Below are 21,083 nucleotides of genomic sequence, written 5' to 3'. Positions count from 1 at the left end.
TTCGTGCAGGGCGCGTGGCAGTGACCCCACACTTCAGTTCATCAGATTCACATGCTGCTACCTAGCAGAGTCCCACTTACTGCTGGGCTAGAAGATGCTAGAAATACCTTTTCCAAATAGCCTTTAAATATATTACAGGCATCAAGAAGAAAGCGATGCATAAACCAGCGATGCTCAGCACTACAGTAGGGTATACGCCTGCAGCAGCCACTCCCAGTTTGCTTTCAGACGGACTGTTCCCTTGTTCATCTTGTTTTCCCTCACTTAGCTCTTTGAAACTGAAGATATCACTTGAATTCAGCACCAGCCACCTGTAAATTAGAGGATGAGTCAGGGACCCTGTCCCCAGCTCAGATTTACGGCCCCGGCGCGGCAGCAGTAACCATCACCAGACTGCTCCACGGCCGCTCGTCCCTCGCACAGGAGGGAGAGGGGGAGGATTGTTGTGCCCAACCTCATGTGGTTTCCCCACAGACAATCTGCTTACTGGAGACCCACTGCGGAGAGGAGGAACACCAGCTCCTCTTCGCTGGTTTATAAATAGGGTGGGAAATAGGAAACCTTCACTCCTCAAGCTTTCCTGGCAGAAATCTCTTCCTTGAGGATGCTTTTTAATTAAAGTCAAATTCAGCTAAGCTGCATTTTAAGCTCCTTCACATCTCCCACTCATAAGTATCCCTTCCTTTCCTAACTTACATAAAATATTTTTCCATTTAATTCATGCTACTCTCAGTTTATAGCTCCCAGTTTAGTTTACACCAATCAATCATTACACAAGAGATACCAACTCACTCAAAATGAGCAAAATGGCATTAAAAAAAAACCCCTATTCTAGAAGAAAGCAATGAAGTCAGGGGTTATTTAACATCCCACAGGAAGCCAGTCTGTTTATCTTTCACAGACTCATCTGCAACTTCTTACTCTGGGTACCACAGACCTAGAGCTGAGAGCAACACAGAGGGACAAGATCTCCGCCCGGAGCCCCGCTGTGCTCTGACAGCAGCAAGGCTCTGCTCCTGGCAGCAGGGGAACCTCCCAGACCCGATCCACCTTCCCAGTCTTTACCAAGTGCCCGGCCAAAACCAGACTCCTACAAAGACCTCTTTAGCCATGCCGTGCTCCAGGGTTGGAGGAACATGCTAATTCCTGTAGCACCTACAGGAGACACTCCAGATAACAAAACCTTTTAATTTAAATAAAGTTCAACAAACATACCTTAGAGCTACAGGTCTGTTTTACGCTCCGATCGCTCCTCCAGCTCCCCAGCCTCTCCCACCGCTCAGAAAGGGGCCGCAGCTGCCCCAGGACAGCAGAAATCCCCACCCGGGCCAGGGCAGTGGGAGGGAAGCAATGACCCAGCTGTGTGACCGCAGGCAGGTGCTGCTTTTCACTGCCTGAAGAGTTTGTAGCCGAAGTTTTACTTCAGTCAGGAGATACCATCCCATCAACCATTCCAGAGACCTGCCCCCACCCTCCCTGCTCCCTGTTTCCTCGTTTGTGCTAACGAGGCATGTGCTATTGCTCATGTTTATGACTGGCTGATGGAGCTCATTAATTAGCTCCGCATGAATCAATAGCAGCCCCTGAACACATAATCCTTGGTAATTCATAATGCTGTAGTTGAGGAAACAGTGTCCTGAGCATTAAATAAACAGTGATCATGATGATAAATCGTGGAAACATCAACGCTTTGGGGTTTGGTGTGAACAATGAAGTGGTCGGGTCACTGCCGAGCAGACCAGCGGCACGGCGACATCCACTGTCGTTGGTGACAGCGGTGTGAAGCTCCATGCCGTGACTAACACGCATTTCTAATCAGATTTGAATCTACTAATAAAGTTTTCCTATTCCACCTCCTCTATAATTGGAACGGTCTTCAAATTTTCCCTTTTCTGAGCAGCCAAACTAATAATTTATCCTCTTTAATTTGTGATTCACTTCGTCTGTTTAGTCACAATAATGAATATTCAGCTTCATTAGCACATCTTCGGTTCAGTTCATACTGAAACGCATTCAGCTCTGTCAGTGTGACGGTCGGGTCGCCGCTCCCCGCTCTGCGTAGGGACACGGCGTACGTGGCACTGCTGCTCGCCACCTCTCCGGGCGCGGGGGCGGCTGGCGGGGAGGCCGGAGAGCGGAAGCGTGGTTGGGGCACAGGCCGGGACCCTGCGCTGCAGCCACGCTCACCCGGACCCAGAGCGAGCGGTGCGCTCTGCCAACGGCACCCGGCACGGCTCCACGCAAGCTGCTCTTTCATGTGCATCGTTTTCTTTTACGAGAGGGAAAAGATTTTTAATGGTTGATTTTGATCATTTAGGGGAATTTGGAAATCCTTTGCAGTCGAGCTGCCGGGTAGTTCCAGCGTATCCCTTTGCATCTCCTGCTCTGTGTGTAGCTGTTTGTAAATGGAGAGTACAGATGACAGGAAAATAATGAAAGCATTTTTCAGAGCAGACCCTTTTGTCTTTCCCTTTTTTTCTTTCATTCCCTGGAATAAAGTGCTGCTTTTAAGTCAGCAAATCTTTCAGCTGTAATTACCCTGGTCATTCAGAATTGACAATTAAGAAATCGGGGAAAAAAAAGGAAGGAAGGAAAAATAACCATTCATAAAAAATCGTGAACATCGCACATTTACAAAATGCCTACCCTAGGCAGATCTTTCCCACCATGAAAGATGCTAGTCAAGGTAGATTCTGAAGGAATATCTAAAAAATCCTGAGCTGTTTTTTCTCGCTAAACACCGCATCGTGCAGAGGCAGCGGCCGCCCTCTCCCCGGGATGCTCTGGGGTCTGCCTGCGCTGCCAGAAACACCTCTCGGTCCTGCATCCCCGCTCGGGCTGCGAGGAGTCACCATTTAGGAATCGACAGGGAAAAACCCATCTCACCAAAAACGGGCTCTGAAGTCATGTTCCCCAGCACGGCCCGGAGCAGGACGGGGAGCACGGGCCGCGGGTCAGGCACATCCCAACGCAGCCCCCCAAACCCGTCTGGGAGCCCCCCTGCTCCCCGCCACCTCCCGCTCCCAGCGTGCACAAGCACCACAGCCTGGCCAAGTCTGGTTTTTCTCTCTATTTAACAACATTAAACCAGGAAGATAAAAAGGCTGAAACAGGCGTCCCAATCTCCCAATTACATCTTTGGCGGCTGAGCACCAGCAGCACCCGGCACTTCAATCACGCGGGGCCCTGCCCTCCTCTCTGCACCGCGCACCTCTTGGAAACCTGTTGAAATCTATTACAGACCTTTGACCTTCTCCTACATAAAGGCTTTTCTGTAGAGAGTAGATGGGATTAAGCAGAAACAATTTTTTTCTAGAGAACTCTGTGGGCTTTTTCCCTCTCTCTGCTTTCTTTTAAGAGGGGAAACAACCAGAGGACACTAACAGCAAAGACCCCGACGAGGGTTTGGGGTTGCCAGCCCCTGAACGGAATCCATTTTGTCAATCAAATTCAGCGTCTATCAGGAGCAAATTCTCAGCATGTGGCATAAAAAACTTGTAAAACTGAACTGTTAAATATTTAGGGCAGATGATAAACAATATGTCATAATATTTGTAGAATTGCATTTGCTATTCAGCGCATCATCTTATTTAAAGCCCTGATTTTTGGAAGCATCAACACAAGAATGAGAAACAATCAGTTGACTGCTGGTATTTGGTTACACTGTAAATGAAGTATAGGATTTAATTTAGATGTCTGAAGTCTAATATTATATGCTACATGCCAGGTGGATATTAACATTTATTAGCAGGGGCTTAGCAATGAATATTTAAGAAGAATTTAATTAACATGCAATAATTGTAATTTTAATTGGGTTGAATTTTTATGTGAGACTTCATTTGATTGCAGGACACCTTCTATTTAATATTTATACCAGGTGTATTTCCATTTCCAAGTAAAACAGAGTAGGGAAGGAAAATGGACAGAGAACATAACAACCCAGGGCCAGCCAAGCCGCGCTGGAGGCTGAGCCGCTGTTGGGAAGAGCGCAAAAAAAAAGCATTTTCAATTTTCAACGCCCTGTATTCGGTTTGCAGTGAATTTTCACAAATTAACCAGTCGGACCCAGTGTGCACTGGGAAGCCTGCCCGCCCGGGCGGTGGCTCTGCTGCAGCACCCGTCGCTCATCACTGCGCGGCGGTGCCAGGCCGGGTCCGAAACGCGGGAGCGTGGGCAGGGAGACACGGCGCCAGCGCTGAGCTGCGTGGCACGTAATACAGACAAACCTGAAGTGTTTTATCACCCTGCAGGTTTTCTTACCAGCCCAGTCAATCACAGGCTTTATTTCAGTCAAGAAATGGATTTATTTCAGTTGCAGCCTTGCTTCTCTGCTTCGTATTTCGCTCGAGCTGTGCGCCAGATGGACATCACATCCAACACTACATTACACTGCAGGCCAATAAAACACAATAGAAAAATATACTTACAGCTGGGTTGCCTAAACCCTGTATTATAGAGCCTTAATAATTTTAAGCTTTCAAACGTTTTTTTTTCTTCCATATATTGCAGTTTAAAACATCCTTATAGCCCCAAGCACGGTCATAAAGATGACACCCAAGTACGCCTGATTTATTCAGTCATCGGCGATTTCCAGGACACGTTTGCTGAGTTCCCACAGTCTCAGCAGGGTTTGGGGAGGGAGCCTCTCATCGCTCAGAGCAGGTGAAAGCCCGGCGGGCTCCCCTCCCTCAGCCGCTTCTCCTGGGTCCGGGCACCGGACCCGACCCGCGCCGGTGGGCACGGTCCAGCGCGGCCGTTCCTCCCCAGCACCGCGGGGTCGTACAGCGGAGGCACAAATCAGTACGGCGCCTTCAGTCCGTACTTGTGGCAACCCCCGCATAAAAAAAATCTGAGCTGCTAATTAATCAAAGCGAGCCCAAGGTGAGGTATCTGACAGTGAGAACGATTCAAATGTGAGGAACCGAAAGCTCGCAAGATCTCCCTGTTCCAGAGAAATAAGCCCACTCAAATAAAACCGTGGAGCCGGCGGGAGCCCGTCCCAGCCAGCCCAAGGGAACCCGGTGGGACGGGTGTCACTGGGCACCTTCGGGTGGCTCTGCGCCTCGGGGGCTTCTCGGGCTGCAACTCGCTGGTCAGGGGAGACCTGCCTCGTGCTGCGAGCTGCCTATACGGTAAATTTAAAGTTTCTTGGCATTTTTGTTGCCGTATCTTGATGGGAACCGACTCCTACGAGATTATGATGCTGCTTTTCTTTTAATTAATTGAGCCTGCTTAAAAAATAAAAAGCCCATTTCATTCTAATCATGTATTATGCAAATTAAAAATGTAAATATCATTAAGAAATCTGTTGCTAACTTAATTTATTTCTGCTGGAGCACTGCTGAAGGCCTTTGATCTCAGATTAGCGCTTTGATCCGCTCCCTTCGTCGGGGTTACGCACCGCGGCTGTGGTAAATGCTCTTTCTCAGATGTAAAACACGCAACACCAGAACAGCTTGTTCAAAGAAATGGCGGAGGAAACATCGCCAATTAGGCCAGGCGAGCAGGAGCTGCGAACGAGGAGAAGTTTGTTCCTAGAAGCTGCAACCCCTGCACGCGCGGCCAGCCGTGCCCCAGCCCCGCGGGGACGAGCCGGGCCCGCGCCCGGACGCCGGCGGGGACGCAAACGCGCGTGCTGAACAAACCAAACCCGTGGGGCCCACGGGCCGAACGGGGTGTTTCCAGACCTTTCCCATCTACTTTTCATTACAAAAACAAGGCGCCATATTCCATTAATTTCTCATTTAGTGCGAGTAAAGTGCTGATACGTACACTTTAGCTACAGTGGTTTTAATCAGTTAATTTAACCAGAAACATTAATAATGTATTTCTTTGCCACTTGACTGCTCATCTGTTAAAGAGCTTACACGCAGGAGAAGAATGTCACCCCCTGTGACGTGAAGTGCCTAATACACTGCAAATGAAATAGGATTTTGCATATTCAGTATCAAAACAAGAAAAGAGGGAGACGCCGTCTCCTGGGAGTGGATCAACCTGCTGCGGCAGGCTTTCTGTCCTGGCAGGCGGGAAAATCCCTCCTTGCGGGACACACAGAATCGCGTATCTGATTTTCTGCTTGAATTCATTTCCTTGGCATTACTCAGCAGGTACCTGGCCTTTCGTTACGCTGCCAAATGCGGTGGAATCCGAAGCGCTGGGAGCGTTCCTCGGTACGCCAGCTCGTCCCGCCAGCGGTTGGGGGGTCCCCGGGATGCCCCAGAAAGGCACTGGGGGAGCCAGGCTGTGGGTGGGCACCTGGGAGCCCCTCCGAAATCGGCCTCGGGGCTGCCGATAGAGTTAGAAATCTGAATTTTCACATTTGCTTCTGACTGTTTTGGGGAGACTGGCAGCTCCTGGCCACATTGGGGACTGGTGGGTCCCCTGTGTCTCTCCCTCCTCTGAGCTCCCGGGAGGCTCATGCAACATGTCTGCCTTCTTCTGAAGGGCATCAGGGAGCAAATCCAGCAATCCAAGCTGGGACATCCAGGAAGCCTCCAGCCAGGCTACCCGAGCGGGCAGGCAGATCTCAGAGGGGCTGCGCTGAGCCCCCGCCTCGCTCCCTCTCGCCGTAAGGGTATCGTGGACGCGGGGGAAGCTTCCAGCTGGGCAGGGACATCACGGGCTTTGTCAGTCCGCACCCTGCGTCCCTCAGAGAGGGAAACACCCCGGTCCTGAGAGCCGAAGAAACTGCCAGGGGAGTAATGTTTGTCTGCTCAGGGACAGGCCCAGCTCCTTTTTAATTCTTATAAGAGAGATGCGTAATGAATACAGCCAGCGTGTGAGCATAAGCAGTCCGGACGCACCGGCTCTGAGGTTAATCCTCTTCCTGCGTCCCGAGTCAGATCCTCCTCCAGGCTTTTTAGCAATTAGCATCCAGAGAGAGAGCAGCCTCCCTGGGCAGGGGACAGCTTGGGCCCGTGAGCAGCAGCAGCAGATTCCTGCGCAGGGGCTCTCTTGCATGATGCGTGTTTACAAAGCCTGAAATTGCTTTGGATACGTGGCTGCGCTGCATCACATTAAGCAGTGCCACACTGAAGTGACAGGGCTGATGCATGATCAGCAGCAGTTTAAGGGGACAGGAACTCAGATCCTGCCGCGCCGTTGTTCCGTCAAAATCAGAAACACATTGACAGACCCAAAAAATTATTTTCAGCTCCTTCCCAGAAGGTTTGTTTCAATAAGTTTACAAGTTCTGTTTACTGCCTTTGCATTGAGCCGGTCTACGGTCCTGCCGCAGAGATTGCACCCGGGGCCGCTGCAGCTCCAACGGGAGCCTGTGGAGGATCAGGGCAGAGGGCTCCACCGCGCATCGCCGGGGTGCAAGGCCATCCTGGGTGGGAAAGGGGGCTCTGGATGGGACAGGCACCGAAGGGTGGGAGCCCCAGCACTGCTCAGCAGTGCCCTCCTCACTCGTCAGCTTACAGGATGATGTTGTTTCTGCTGGAGAACACCAGCTGGCATCCACATCAGATCCGAGGGCTCCGCTCGACGCCTGGCTGAACGAGGGACCAGCTCCAGCTTCAGCTCCATTTACTTGTGGAGCATTTTATAGTAGCGGCTGCTTGGGGGAAAGGGCAAGGAGAGACTTCTTGTGAACAAATCTGTCATTGCTTTTCCTTTTTTTTTTTTTCTGAGTGATATTTATTGCCTTCTGGATTTTGCTACTTTCACGGCAGTATTACTGCATCTGAGCCTGTAAGTGTCCCATGCTGCTGGTCAGTCTCCGGGAGTTTGAGCTCCATTCCCAGCGCACAATCCTGTGCTCCTGAGAATTTTCTTTTGCTTCCCGCCAGTGTTATCTCATTTCTCTTTATCAGTATAAAACTGAGCCCTGGAATGACCTGGACCATGACAGTGACGTTCTCTCCACTGGACTGGTCAGGAAAGCAGAAGCATCAGTTCTCAGAGCCTTCCCGGGGGAGGCACGTCTTGCGAGGAAGGGGTCTCGCATCCTCCTGCCTCGGGGAGCTGCCGAGCAGCATCCTGCAGGAACGGGCACTAAGTGCTGCGGCACGTTTGCTAGTACCATCCCCAAAACAGAGCCCGTCAGAAGAGGACAAATTGCTGTGCCACAGCCAGCACTGCTGGCTGTTCCACAAGAAAGATGTTTTGTGATCTCAGAAAAAAAAAAATACATAAAATACAGATCTTGGGGCACGGAAGGTCTTTGAGATGGAGGCAGGAGCTCTCACGTCCCCGGAGGAGCTCAGGCTGGCTCCATCCTCAGTAGAGTGATTTCAAAACAAGTTTTTCTTCCAGGATGTCACATGGAAAGAGACTGTCAGAAAGCTGTCTCAATGTGTTAACAACACTGTCAGCGGGGGAGAGAAAAGTGTTATCAGAAATAGTTGTTCTTCAAAGCTAAGTAACTCCGTGATTTTATAAGGAGTAAAATAGAAGAAATCACACCACACACTGAGGGCTGCTGGAATTTCATTTCCGAGAATGAAGCTGTTTGTTTTGTTAAAAAGGGGAAGAGGGGAGAAAGTGAAAACCTAAAATACTTTGACTTTCTTGACTTAGCTTTCAACAGAGCTAAAAATAACTCCGACTGCGTTCAGCCTGCGCAGCCATGGCTCGGGATAAGCAAGAGCATGGGAAAAGGATTCCCATCCCATTGACCAGGCTTCTTTCTGGCTCCCTCCCAGGGCCACTCCAAAGGTCTCCCTGGAGATGGGAGGAGCGCAGCGCGTCTCTGCTTGATGCAGGCAGGCTCAGGCCTGTTCTGATTGACATCAGTGGGGTTAGGGGCGTTTGTGGGATCCAGATTTTACTCTGAACAGAGAGACTGATCTGCTACTCAGTTGGAGTGAGATCCCCCGTGTTTTGCAGCTGAACCTCCCTTCATGAGCAGCGCCAGTCTCCTTCCCGCGGCCCGGCCCCGCTATTGCTCTTCTGGTCTAGATCCAAAGGAGAGTTTCAGGTGTTCCCTTTGGATTCTCATTTTGAATTTTTAAACCTCCCCACCTCAGCAGCAGCAACATCAGTGGTCATCAAATGAAATAACATAAAATAATAAGATGTGAAGTTGATTCTAATTAGTGTGTTTTCCCATATGCTGATTGACATTCTCTGGAGAGCAATTAGCCTGCTTTAAAGGTAAAAGACAACTGAATAATAATTTAATCTGCTTGGTAATTTATATTAAAATCCAAGAAGTCAGATGTAATAATGCATTACTCCATCAAAACCCATGTAACAGTAAGTGATAACGGTTGATAGCGTTTGGTCCTGTCCTGCCTGAGAAGCTCTCGACAGCTTGTGCTGAGGGATCCCTACCAGGCTGATTCCCAAACCTGGACCCCATTGCACTAAAGGCTGCACAAATATGGCATAAAAAAAAAAAAAAGGTTTTAAAGGAAAAATATATATCCAACCAAACTCAACCAGAAGCTGTTAAACCTCAGGATTGTTGAACAACACCTGGCGTTGCAGGAGGGAGTCTGTGGGCTGTATTGACTGGTCAAGGAAGCAGCGCAGTCCGTTCCCGGATAAATTAGGCAGTGAGTACTCTCACGAAACTCAGGAGGACATTACAAAGCGTGACAGACCTCAGCACGGCCGTCTTTTATCTGTCTGCAAAGCTACGGGAGGTAAAGAAAGAAGAAAGGGGACGCTGGGACCTGAACGGGCAGAGGCAATGCTGGGAAAGGGCTGTTGGCACCAGGTCAAGTGAGCAGCATCCATCAACCTCCAAAACATTCGGAGTAACTTCAAAAACAGGGCGGAGGCAGAAGTGATTTAGAGACAGACAGTAACACTAAAGGACCCTTAGCTTTACTATCTCAGATGAAACTTGTCTATAGGTAGTATATAAAAGTGGAAACTGGTTTGTTGTTGATTTTTTATAGCCCATTGACTTTCTGTTTTTCTAAGAGTGAAGTCACAGTGAGGTTACTGCTGTAAGAGCCACACGCGATCACTCTGGGGAGCACAGGGATTGCTGACCAAGTTTGTTTGTCCAAACGCTTTGCAGCAGATTGCCCAGCTTTGCATTGCTTCATCATTCCCATTGAGGGTTCAGGGAGGCATGGGGTCCCCCCCAGCCCGGGCATCAGCCAGCTGATGTCACATCCCTCAGCCTCTCAACTGCACAAGCTGATGTTCTCCATTTTGCTCAAATGAAAAAGCTGCAACAATTATTTTCATAATTAGCTGGCTTTTCAAATTAATGCCAGTTATGCTATGTAATCACGATGAAGATTATGCATTAATCAGCTGTTTCAAGCTGGTTATTAGGCTCTTTAAATAATGATCAGAATGAACATCTCTGAAGGAGAGGCGCACCAGCCAAGAGGGACGGCAGCACGGCATCTCTGGGAGCGGGGAGCCGCTGCCGGCGGGACGAGGCTGTGCTCAGATCTGCCCTCAGGCGCTCTCCATCCCCTGGGTTTCTGAGGAAAGAGCAGGCTGTGGGATGTGGTGGCTGCTCTTCAACACCGCAGCAACTGCAGCAGGTACCACGTTGTCCCACGACACTCGGCTCCCAGCAGCATAACCAGAAATCCGTTACTTCTGTCTGCCTGCTTTCCCTTTGCCTGGCACTAAATTCAAGGTATTGGGTGGCTGCACAGAAAATTCTTTTCTGTCAAAAAGCCTATTATATCCAGTTGGATGTCTGGAACATGAATTTATTTGGGATCAAACACCAATAATCCACATACCCAGTCCTTCTACACTCTATCATAACAAGACATGCTCCAACGCAACCCTGAAAGCTCTGGGCTAAGACAAAGCCTAATGTCAGCTAGTTAATAATCAATGTAACGTGAACCCAGTTATCACTTCAGGATGATGCTAGAAAACAAAAAATCCTTTGTAAAATGTTCCGGACAGTAAAGCTTTGAATAGAAAGACAGGAATGAATCTCACCCTCATTTTAGTTTTGTTCGTGGTTTCTGATCTGATATTGTATATGAACTTTCTCTGCCCTAAAAAACTTAGACTGAGCTACAAACATGGGCAAACTTTCATACAGATGAATATTTTTCCTTGCACAAGCAAAAAAAACCAAATGTTTTGGCATGATCCAGTGAGAATGAGGCACTTGGACATTTTTGCTAGGCTCCTGCCTACACTGCTAGGCATTCTAGATTTAAAATCTGGGCATAAGTGACTTGCTTGAAGGTCGTGCGGGACCGAAATGGCTCTCCAGAATGAACGTTCAGCCTCTTTTTCTTTATTCTTCCTCCTGTTACCCAAGTTAGTACTGAGATCAGTAATATTTTTCTGTACCAGAGACACGCAGTGAACAGCTCAAACATTTTCGGATGTTCATGGATGTCAATTAACTACCACGCTCACTTTACAACCAGGGACACAAAGTCTACAGGGAAAGAGGAGGGAAGCGACTTGCTGGGATCATGGGGAGCAGAACAGTTAGCGTTCTGCAGCTTTCTGTGCAGCCTTGCGGTGAAAGTCTCCCAGAATGGCTACTGTGGTTCGCCCCGTCCATATCTTTGGTCGGGTTCTTGCGAGGAGGTGCAGAACGTGGCTGTCAGCAGGAATGCCAGCTCGGCTCTCGCCAAACTGGCACTCTTGGCTTACACCAAATTGCCACAAAAACCACAGATAATGTGTTCTGGCTGCTGGAGGAGGATTCATGCAGTTGCTTGAAAATTAGGAGGGCTGAGAAGACATCTGCTGTCTGTAAGAAAACATTTTAGGTCTACCTTAAATTGAAGAGGAAGATTTTCCTATTGCTAATGAACCCAGAGACCATCTGTTACCAATTGCACTTGCTTATCTCGTTCATCCATTAATTATTTTGGTTTACTTTTTAATAAGCTAGAGCAAGGTTTCTGTGTCTTTCCCTGGTTCTGTAAGGGGCACAGGACGGTGCCTACATCTCGGAGACACGGAGATGCAATTACATAATTTACGCCGGCACTGAGTCACTGCAATTAGAGCGGCTGTCAGTGGGGAACCGAGGACAAGCCTCACAGATACAGAGCCAAGAAACCCAGCGATACTGTGACATGAGCTTGTTGCCCTTGGGGAGGTGCAATGGCATTAACAACCCTGGAACACGCGAAAGCGTGCATTCAGGACGTGCATTATTGAGCAGATAAGCTGTAGGGAAGGCAAACTCAGAAGTCTCTGCTGGTCTGAATTAAGAACTTGGATAACTAAACATGAGGAACAATAAAAGATGAGAAGGGGACTAAAAATGGCACTAAAAATAGCAAGCAGCAGTGCTGCACTGCCTGCCTTCTGCACGAGGACTTGGAGAGGGGCGGAGGAGGCAGGGAGGGCCCGGTGCGGCCCGCAGCGAAGGGCAGCGCCAGCTTCGCGCCGCAGCCGCTCCTCAGAGCACAGACCCAGAGCATCTCCACAGCCTGGCCGCACTCCCCAAGGTCTGCTCCTCAAGTGGTGTGGGAAGCCACTCATCTGTCTCATAACAACATTCCAATACTTCAAATTTGTCCCCTATTGCCCTCCAAGGCTGGCATCCGAACACGTCCACGGACCAGCATGTAACAAACCCCCAAATGTTGTCATGTCTTTATCTCAGTCCAGGAGACGTCCTGGGAGCAAGTCTTGGTCAGCCTGCGAATGTCACAGCTCTGTCCAAGAGTTTTCTCGTCCTCGCTACGTAAGATTAATAACCAGACTTTATCTGGCTCAATGCTGGTTTTGTCTTGTCTCGCAGGAGGAATCTTCGAGTACGCAGATGGCCCCAACACCCAGGTGATGAGCGCTGAGGAGCAAGCCTTCAGATTTTCTGCCAATATTATTAATAGAAACAGAACGTTGTTGCCTAACACAACACTAACCTACGACATTCAGAGGATACACTTCCACGACAGCTTTGAAGCAACTAAGAAAGGTAAGAGCACAGTGCACTTGGCAGCTTTGTGGCCATTTTTTCCTTTTAAAAAGGCACTTTTGGCTTGAGACCCAGCAGCTCATTTTGTCCTGCTCTAGTCGGTGATCTAGATGAGAGGTCCTCCAGGAGCTGACCTTCCGGAGGCATTTTAATGTAAGGGGAACAATTATTCTTTTTTGCCTCTGCAAACCTCACAACACTCCTTTCAGCGTTTGCTTCTAATCCTGAGCGAAGGTCTGTAGGCCATGCCTTTGTTTGTGTTACTGTATCCCGGGCAGTTTTCACATCCCTGGTGTGGAAATGCTGTTCTCTTCCTAACAGCCAGACAGTTTTTATGATCGGATAGCAGCAGCCCACTGAAATTACTGAAGGGGAGGGAAGAAATGGGAGCACGCAGCAAAGGCTGTGGGGCTGGTGACCTGAGGGCTTATTGAGTTTGCTTCTGTTTCGGGAGAAACAAAACCTGCTGCTGGAGCTCGCAGTTATACCAGGGGTGTCCCCGGAGAGAGGGGATGTCTGCTGACAGGCGAATTACCCGCCCCCAGCTGTCCTGTTCTAAGACTGGTTTGTGGTGGAGGTTTCCTCAGACCTCTGCCTGGCCCGGCTCCGTGCGGGGCTGCTGGGCACTTCCCTCCCCTCCCGAGAAATGCAGCCCCAAATGCAGTTGTTTGTTTTCATTTCTCAGTGAAAGCTTGAACAAAGCTATGAAAGGCATTACTTTGCAGGAAAATAAAATCTGTTAAAATTGATGGAAAGATATATTTGTCAGGGTGATTCTGATCATCTCCGGGTATTTCTTTTATAACCGCGGAGGCTCAGCCGTTTCTAACACACCGTAACCGTTATTCCCTCCTCTGGAAACGTCCCTGGGCTTCTAACCACTGGTCCAGACCCCCGTCTGCCAGAATTCCTCCTCTGCCTCTCCTCACTGTTGTAATTCCCTGATATCTATGCTGCTGTTAGTGCCAAGAAGCACGTCTGTCTGTCCGTCCCCTGCTCCACGGCCCAGGTCAGGAAGCCGTTTGTGCCCCCACGGCTGCCCCGACGCCCACCCCTTCCGCAGAGGCGCCCTGTACTTTACTGCCAGCATCCTTCCCTTCCCTCCCCTTCTTTTCCAGCCTGTGACCAGCTCGCTCTGGGGGTCGTAGCAATATTCGGACCTTCCCAAGGCTCCTGTACCAATGCCGTCCAGTCTATCTGCAACGCCCTGGAAGTCCCTCACATACAGCTCCGATGGAAGCACCACCCTTTGGATAACAAGGACACTTTCTATGTCAACCTGTATCCCGACTACGCTTCTCTTAGCCATGCCATTCTGGACCTGGTGCAGTATTTGAAATGGAGGTCAGCCACTGTGGTCTACGATGACAGTACAGGTAGGTAAAGGAGGGGCTTTAACGGGGGAATCCAGGAGAGTTTTTGTTGTGGGTCCCATTTAGGGACTTTTCTAATGAACGTTTTAGGGGCAGAATGACAGCCCACGCAGGGATCCGTGCCGGTTCCCAAGCATTCAGGCCAGCATTGTAGAAGGCCCTGGGATCCTTACTGAAGCATTTCATGCACAAAGCGCTTAGAAAGTGGGCAGCCCTCAGCACCACCCCAGCTGACGGAGCGTCAAGGGGAGGATCCATTGTCCGCGGGTGTGATCTGGCTCAGCTCGGCTGCGTTTGGCGCTGCGGTGCCCGTCTACCCCAGCAAAGACCTTGGTCCGTGGCTGCCGTTGCGGGTGCAGTTTCCCAGCTAAAAGCAAAAGCAGTTCTGGAAAGTTTTTTGTTTTCTGGCTAATTCTATAAAGCATAGCTGACAAAGTTTTTCACATAAAGCAAGCTGTTGATGGTTAAACAAAGCAAAGCACTGCACAGCACTACAGATTTAAAAAAAAAAACCCAAAACAAAAGACACATTGGATAGCCTGTCCAACCTAATTCCACTAAACCAAATGGTTTCTTTAGGGGAGGGCTGATGAGAACACAGTTTGACGTTCCTGTTTTGCAAATGTGGGTCACAGTATGTTCCCATCATGGAGTATTCTAATGTATTTCTTCCACGATGCTGAGGGACATGCTTCTCTTTTCCTCCTTGCAACAGGCATCTGCTGAATTTCTTCCTGAAGCATTAGATACCAATAATTCCTGCTCAGCTGCATCCAGCATGGCTTTGTACCTTCTGCATAAAAAATAAATTAACTCTAAGGGTAGTAAGAAAGTTACAGGTTGTGATTAAGTGACCATTATGAAATATGCTATTCATAAATCTAAGCGCATATTCATTTTTCTCTTTTGCTGCTGTGTATGGTAAATACTGCAGATTCTGATTTGTTGTATAGCTCATTATCACATTCTGTCCTTTCTCAAGGGCATATCTGCTTAAGAAAAAACGCCGTGATCCCAGAGATGTCAAAGTTGAGGACCAATCTGCCATTCTCTTCCTAGGGACCATAGCTGGATGCAGGGGCAGCAGGGAAACACCAAAAGCCGTCCTGCCTTAGAACAACTGCTCTAGAGATATCTGGGGTTTTAATGATTGACACATGCCACTTTGGCTTTGATACGCCTTTAGCAGTGGCCATGTGAGGGAGGGAGGGAAGTCTTGATTGAATTCCATAAAATAATATAGGAAGAAATAACTTGCTGTGATGCCCAGCCTGCAGGGCAAAGGCAAGCTGTCCTGTAACACTGTGGGTTTGTCTTTGTGCCACGCCTGAAGGCCTGATACGGCTGCAGGAGCTCATCATGGCCCCGTCAAGGTACAATATCCGGCTGAAAATCCGCCAGCTCCCGCTGGACACCGACGACGCCCGCCCGCTGCTGAAGGAGATGAAGCGGGGCAGGGAATTCCGCATCATCTTCGACTGCAGCCACCTGATGGCGGCTCAGATCCTCAAGCAGGTGAGCGGAGGGCGACGGGGGCAAAGCAGAAGTGGCCAGCGAGGGACCCACGGGTACGGGGTGGCCGTGTTGCAGGGAGAGCCCCATAGAGAGGGGTGCAGACTCGCAGCTTTCCCTCTGTCCACAACACACAGCTACACTAAAAGCTACAACACATGCATTTCTTCATTGGATTTCTATAGAAAATGTCATTTGCACTGAAAAAACTGGAAGTATCAAAAAGCGACTGTCGTTAAAAACAAATAAATGTCAAGGGAGGAGAAAGCGCCAAGCGCGGTGCTGAACGCAGTGCTGTGGCCAGGCTCCTGTCCCGCTTCTCTGCGGCAGTGCAGCCCCAGCCCTCTGCCCTCCACCCGCAGCCGTCCGGAGCCGCGTTCGCTCCGCGTGCTCAGCCAGGGCATCAGCCAGGACCATGCTCTGGGCCACTTCTGTCACTGCTCATTTAGCCCCATATGAGCTTTTCATGCTTGCTGATTTTAAATGTCTTCTTTCCCCCCTGCGCTGCGTCATGCCCCCAGGTTTGCAAATACACGCCATGCAGGGCAGGGTTTTGGTTGGCTTCGTTTCGGTTAGCTGTCTTCCGAGTCGTACACGCCATCCTGCGTCTCGCTGCGAGCAGCCAGGCCCGGGCCGGCCGGGCAGGGACAGCATCCTCGTCCCTTCCTGAGCACCGTGTGCAGTTCTTGGACTTTAAGCCAGATGTCAGTGATTTTCCATTTGTTTGGTCTCTCTCCCTTCTCCTCGAGTTCCGCCACTGGCATTTTTCACAGACCAGAAGGTTTGCTGCTCACCCCAGCTCCAACTCATTTCCAAGTGCCTTTCGGTTTCAGGGTCAATAGGAGGGAGAGGAAAACGCTCTCACAAAGAATGCTAAAACCCAGCTGGTGGAAGTGTTGCTCATATCAGCCCAGCACGATGCTAACACATAGATTAAATAAATCCCCTGAAGGGCTGCGAAAGCCAGCACATCGAGAGTTCTCTCGCAGCCTGCTTGATGCAAACTGAAGGGAAGTGCTCAGAGAAATCGGAAAGCCTGGGAGGGATTATTAAAGAAAGCCATGAAAGAGACTCATTGTCTCCTGCCTATTATTTTACATGCTGGCTGTGTTTGGTGCTGTTCACTTATTATGCAGTTTATTATAGTTTATTGTGCCATCTGCTCTGCTCGTCACTGTGCGCGCAGAGTGAGGAAGATGGAGGAGAGGGGGAACTGGGGGGAAGGAAGCCTTTCTAAGGCATTCTGGCTGGGTTTGTGTGTGCGCTGGGTTTTTCAGGACCCAAAGCCATGGATTTCAGCTTAGCAATATTATATAGTGTACTTTTACTCAGGGAAAAACTGTTAAATACTTTCAGAGTTTGGGGAGGCACGCAAACCCAAACCACATCCCCACTGGCCTCGGCACACTCGCACGCGCCGCTGTGTGACCCCGGGGAGGCTCCGAGCAGCGCCGGCCGCGACGCCCCTGTCTCTCCCGCTGCTGACACCCGCATTGGCTGAAGAATTAGGAAGCTCAGAAACCTCATCTTTTCCCAGCTTTTCTACCTGTACCAAGAAACGCACACCTAGAGGTGCCACCTTCGCGTGTGAAAGAGCTTTTTGCTTTTCCATAGGACAGGACAGAAAAACAGGGTTCCAAATCCCTCCTCCACTCTGCCCTCCTCAAGCTCTGCCTTGGACATTCGTGAGCTGGGGAAAGCCAAAACCTTCTCAGGAGAGGAGTCTGCTTTCGCTTTGCAGCATTAGAAGAACACAGGAAAACACACAGAAAAAAAAAACTGAACTACAAAAACCGTCAGGGAAGAATGGCCCAGTCTTCTCTTTATCCCAGAAAGAGTAACATTCCTATTTTACTGCTGTTATTTGCCTTTTGTAACATTTTGGTAGCTACACGGGAGGAATGCCCACCCCAGTGCAGCACTGATGGATGGCAAAAAGCTTCTCTCAAGACTCGTGCTAAAATTTCCACCCCTTGGTACTGATTCTAACTGTGCATCTTTAGGTAACACAAAATGGTTTGAGCATCTCTAGCCTAGGCTCACGAAAGCAGCTCTGACTAAGCACGCTGCATCAAGCCAGCCCAGACCTTGCTCCCAAGTGATTTAAGGTAAAATGCTCCCACAGCACACAGTAGCAAGGCGCTTCACTGACAATCTGGGCAGTATTTTTAAACTGGATTTGTAAAAAACCCTCATGGATTAGTAATCCATGAATAACAACACAAGAGCTGGCACAAAGATGTGCAGATGATATTGCCACATGCTGCTCCAGTCTGGATTCCTTGGAGCGACTGAGACATCAAACCATTCATTATCTTACCCTCTTGGACAAACAAATCATTGCAGAAACCTATCACAGAGCTAGGGCTGCTCCCAAGGCCTTCCCATCCTACCCCGGCTTCGCTGGCCTTGCTCATTTTTGGTCACTTGTTAATGCTTTACATCTGTTCTCCGGCTTCCCAGCTCCTCTGCTCTCCTTGGCAGCTGTCTCCGAACAGTTGCTGCTCTCTGCAGCGCACAGATGTGCCTGTCTTAACTTTAATGGAGCTCCCATTCTCATCCTGGTGATTGCCTGCAGCTTATCCACCAGGTTTATTATTTATTCATTTCCCCACAAACTCAGATGTATCCTGCACACGGGCTTCCAGTACCGGGAAGCTGGGGCTTGCTTCTTACGGCAGGTCTGGACTTCTCATCTCCCGCTGATCCAGCTGTAGAATCTGAACTGGAATCTCACGATTTACTCTCGATCGGTATCACATCATCTAATTGATGCTTCACACACGGAGGTATCGTTCCCTGCAGACCGTGGGCCAGGCAGGGAGGAGGGGACGGCCGGCGCTGCCGCACCAAGACAGCAGCCAGGCTTTCTCACGGGTGCTGCCAGGCCAGGAGCACGGGGCGCAGTCACGCTCGAGAGTCACAGTATCTAGGCTTGTAATCTAGATCCTTTTCTTTTCCCTTGATTTTGACATCTCACTTCTTTTCAAACTGTCACTTCCTTCCTCAGAGATAAATTCTGCCCTAGTAATTTTAGCAAAAAACAGGGAAGAAAACATTTCCCAGGGGAACTTGAAGTCGCTTTCCCATTGCTGGAGATTTTGAAGTGCTCTTGCATGTGTTTTCTCCAGAAAACACGCTCATAGAGTAAGCACCACAGTCAAAAACATGGCTATCTCTTTCTTTTAGCCAACCACCGACTTCAAGGTGACCCTTCCCATAGCCAGAGACGTGTTCCCCTCGCGTTGTGCAGGGCCTGGACAAGGTCACCCAGCCGAGGTCCCTTCAGCACACAGCCATCCTCTGACAAACCTGACAGAACAGCATGTTCTCTCCGCTGCTCAGTTATGCACATCCCAGCAATCTGCACAAACCATCCTTCGTGTCGGGACTGGCACACCCAGAGCTCGGGCTGGCCAAGAGCCCTCAGGTCCGGATGGCGATCTCCAAGGGGTGAGGGATGGGAGATGTCCCCGCTCCCCATCCCTGTGCCTCTGCTTTTACTGAACCATGTCTAAACCAAGCACTGCGTTACTGTTGTGCACAGGAAGGAGGGACACACGGACAAGAGCACGATATGCACTCGTTACACGAATGGACACTGAAGGGGGGCAATGCAGAGCACCAGCAATACACATGTAAGAAATAAAAAGCCTTTTACTTAGCTTCTTAGCCAGTACATGGACTTGTAACCGTAGGGACAGGCTGATTTATGGTCATTCTGCACAGGTTTACGTACCGTCACTCGTTTTTGGGTGTTTGAGAAGGAAAGGCAACTCCCCTTCTCCCAGCCGTGCCGACAGAGGCAAGCCTGCGGCCCTGGAAGGTTTTGTGTGACCGTGAGCACAGTGACGTGCCGCAGCTGGTGCCCCAGCTTTCTGTGGTGCAGCAACACCCAGAAATGCCACCGGCCTCTGCGGGCCTTTCGGAAAGGTTCGAGGAGCGCAGTTCAGCTCAGCATTTAAGCACACGCCTCTGGCTGGCTAAGCACGTGCTTAACCGCTTCACAGGACTGCTCCAGCACCCAGCTTCTGCGCTCCGGGCCTGCCTCATTTACCAGATCAGCTCTGTCGGGGTTGATGTCGCATGACTGTTGTTACAGTCTTGTATCCGCTCTCACTAACCTCCTTTCCTTCCTCTCCTCAAGGCCATGGCGATGGGAATGATGACAGAATACTACCACTTCATCTTCACCACTCTGGTAACGTATCCAGTCTGTGCGAACAGCTTTTCTGCTCGCTGCCGAGCCGGAACGCAAAGCGAGGAGGCGGGAGGCTGAGGGGCAGGGGAGCGGGCTGGGTGTCCCGGCCGGGGCAGGCCCCGGGTAGTCCCTCAGACAGGATTTGATGGGACCGAGTTTCAGCGGGAGCTGGGAATGTGTCTGTGTGTTCATCCCGCTCTCCCCTGCGGGCCAGGAGCAGCCCTGCTGTGGTCAATAGTTCAGTACTGCAGGTTTATTTTGCATGAGAAGAGCTCAGCTTGAAATTAACTCCACACTCATTAAACACGGGCCAGTTCTCCTCCGACTCCAGGAGGCATTGTGGTTTGGGGTTTTTCGGCATGCCACTTTTGTTCCGTTTAGGAAATGCGATTGTCTAGTACACTGTTGAATTTTGTGTGATTTTGAAAATCCAATTTATCTTTTTGCCTTTAGGAAAGAAACAGACTAAACTAACCCTTAAAAACTGCAGAATTTATTTTTCAAATGCAAAAGACATTTTAATTACCCCTGCTGCCATTATCTATTCCAGGCAGCTTTAAGCATTTCCCAGATAACCTCCTATTAATCAGCCCCAGCTGAGCCTAGAGTACATTTCATGTGTAGGTACAGCCTGGAGGTAGGGAAAGAAGAATTATAATAAATTAATAGATAAGCAATCACAATTAATGCCACTTTCCTGAAATAACAGTTATATCATGGGAAAGATATTTTAATCTGTCATTCCTTAAGGCAATGTTTTCCTAGCTTGCAATGCATGTGCTTCAGCTTCTCCAGTACGAGGCCCATGGGGTGCTAATGAATTAGTCTATTATGTTATACTGAACGTTTCTAAAAGGTCCCTAGTCAATACCGAGAACAGCGTATCAACACTCGGCGTGAAATGCTTCCACATTTTGCTAGGCAGCAAGACTACAGTTCACCGGCTTCGGCACGCAGAGCCCCGTCAGCCTTTCCTGCCGGAGGAGGAACTCCGCCTAACGCGCATGCAGCTTGTACATCCCGCAAAGTCCCGCGCAGCGACAGCCCCCCGAAAGTCAACACTTCTAGGAGTTTCTCAGCAGCTTGCAAAAATGAGTCCCTGCAAATACCGAAGTTTCCCTGCTGTCCCTTCTGCCGCTTACAGCCAGGCAGAAGCAGGAATCTCTTC

The 21,083-nt window shown here is 49.6% G+C and overlaps 1 protein-coding gene across 2 annotated transcripts in view; it reads left to right on the top strand.

Moving 5' to 3' along the window:
* GRIK3 (glutamate ionotropic receptor kainate type subunit 3) overlaps positions 1–21,083 on the top strand; it is a 113,867-nt gene that overhangs the window by 50,262 nt on the left and 42,522 nt on the right. Inside the window, exons 2-5 of one of the 2 annotated variants that reach the window (XM_086764890.1) lie at positions 12,653–12,829; positions 13,948–14,205; positions 15,536–15,717; positions 19,862–19,915. In XM_086764890.1, the coding sequence (XP_086621016.1) occupies positions 12,653–12,829; positions 13,948–14,205; positions 15,536–15,717; positions 19,862–19,915 (671 nt within the window). Of the gene's footprint in view, positions 1–12,652; positions 12,830–13,947; positions 14,206–15,472; positions 15,718–19,861; positions 19,916–21,083 lie in introns of both variants that reach the window. The other variant, XM_086764889.1, reaches the window with a different exon arrangement.

This window comes from Chlamydotis macqueenii, chromosome 22, assembly GCF_036417535.1.
Source record: "Chlamydotis macqueenii isolate bChlMac1 chromosome 22, bChlMac1.mat, whole genome shotgun sequence".
Lineage (NCBI taxonomy): Eukaryota > Metazoa > Chordata > Aves > Otidiformes > Otididae > Chlamydotis > Chlamydotis macqueenii.
This window is presented reverse-complemented; position numbering and strand designations above follow the sequence as displayed.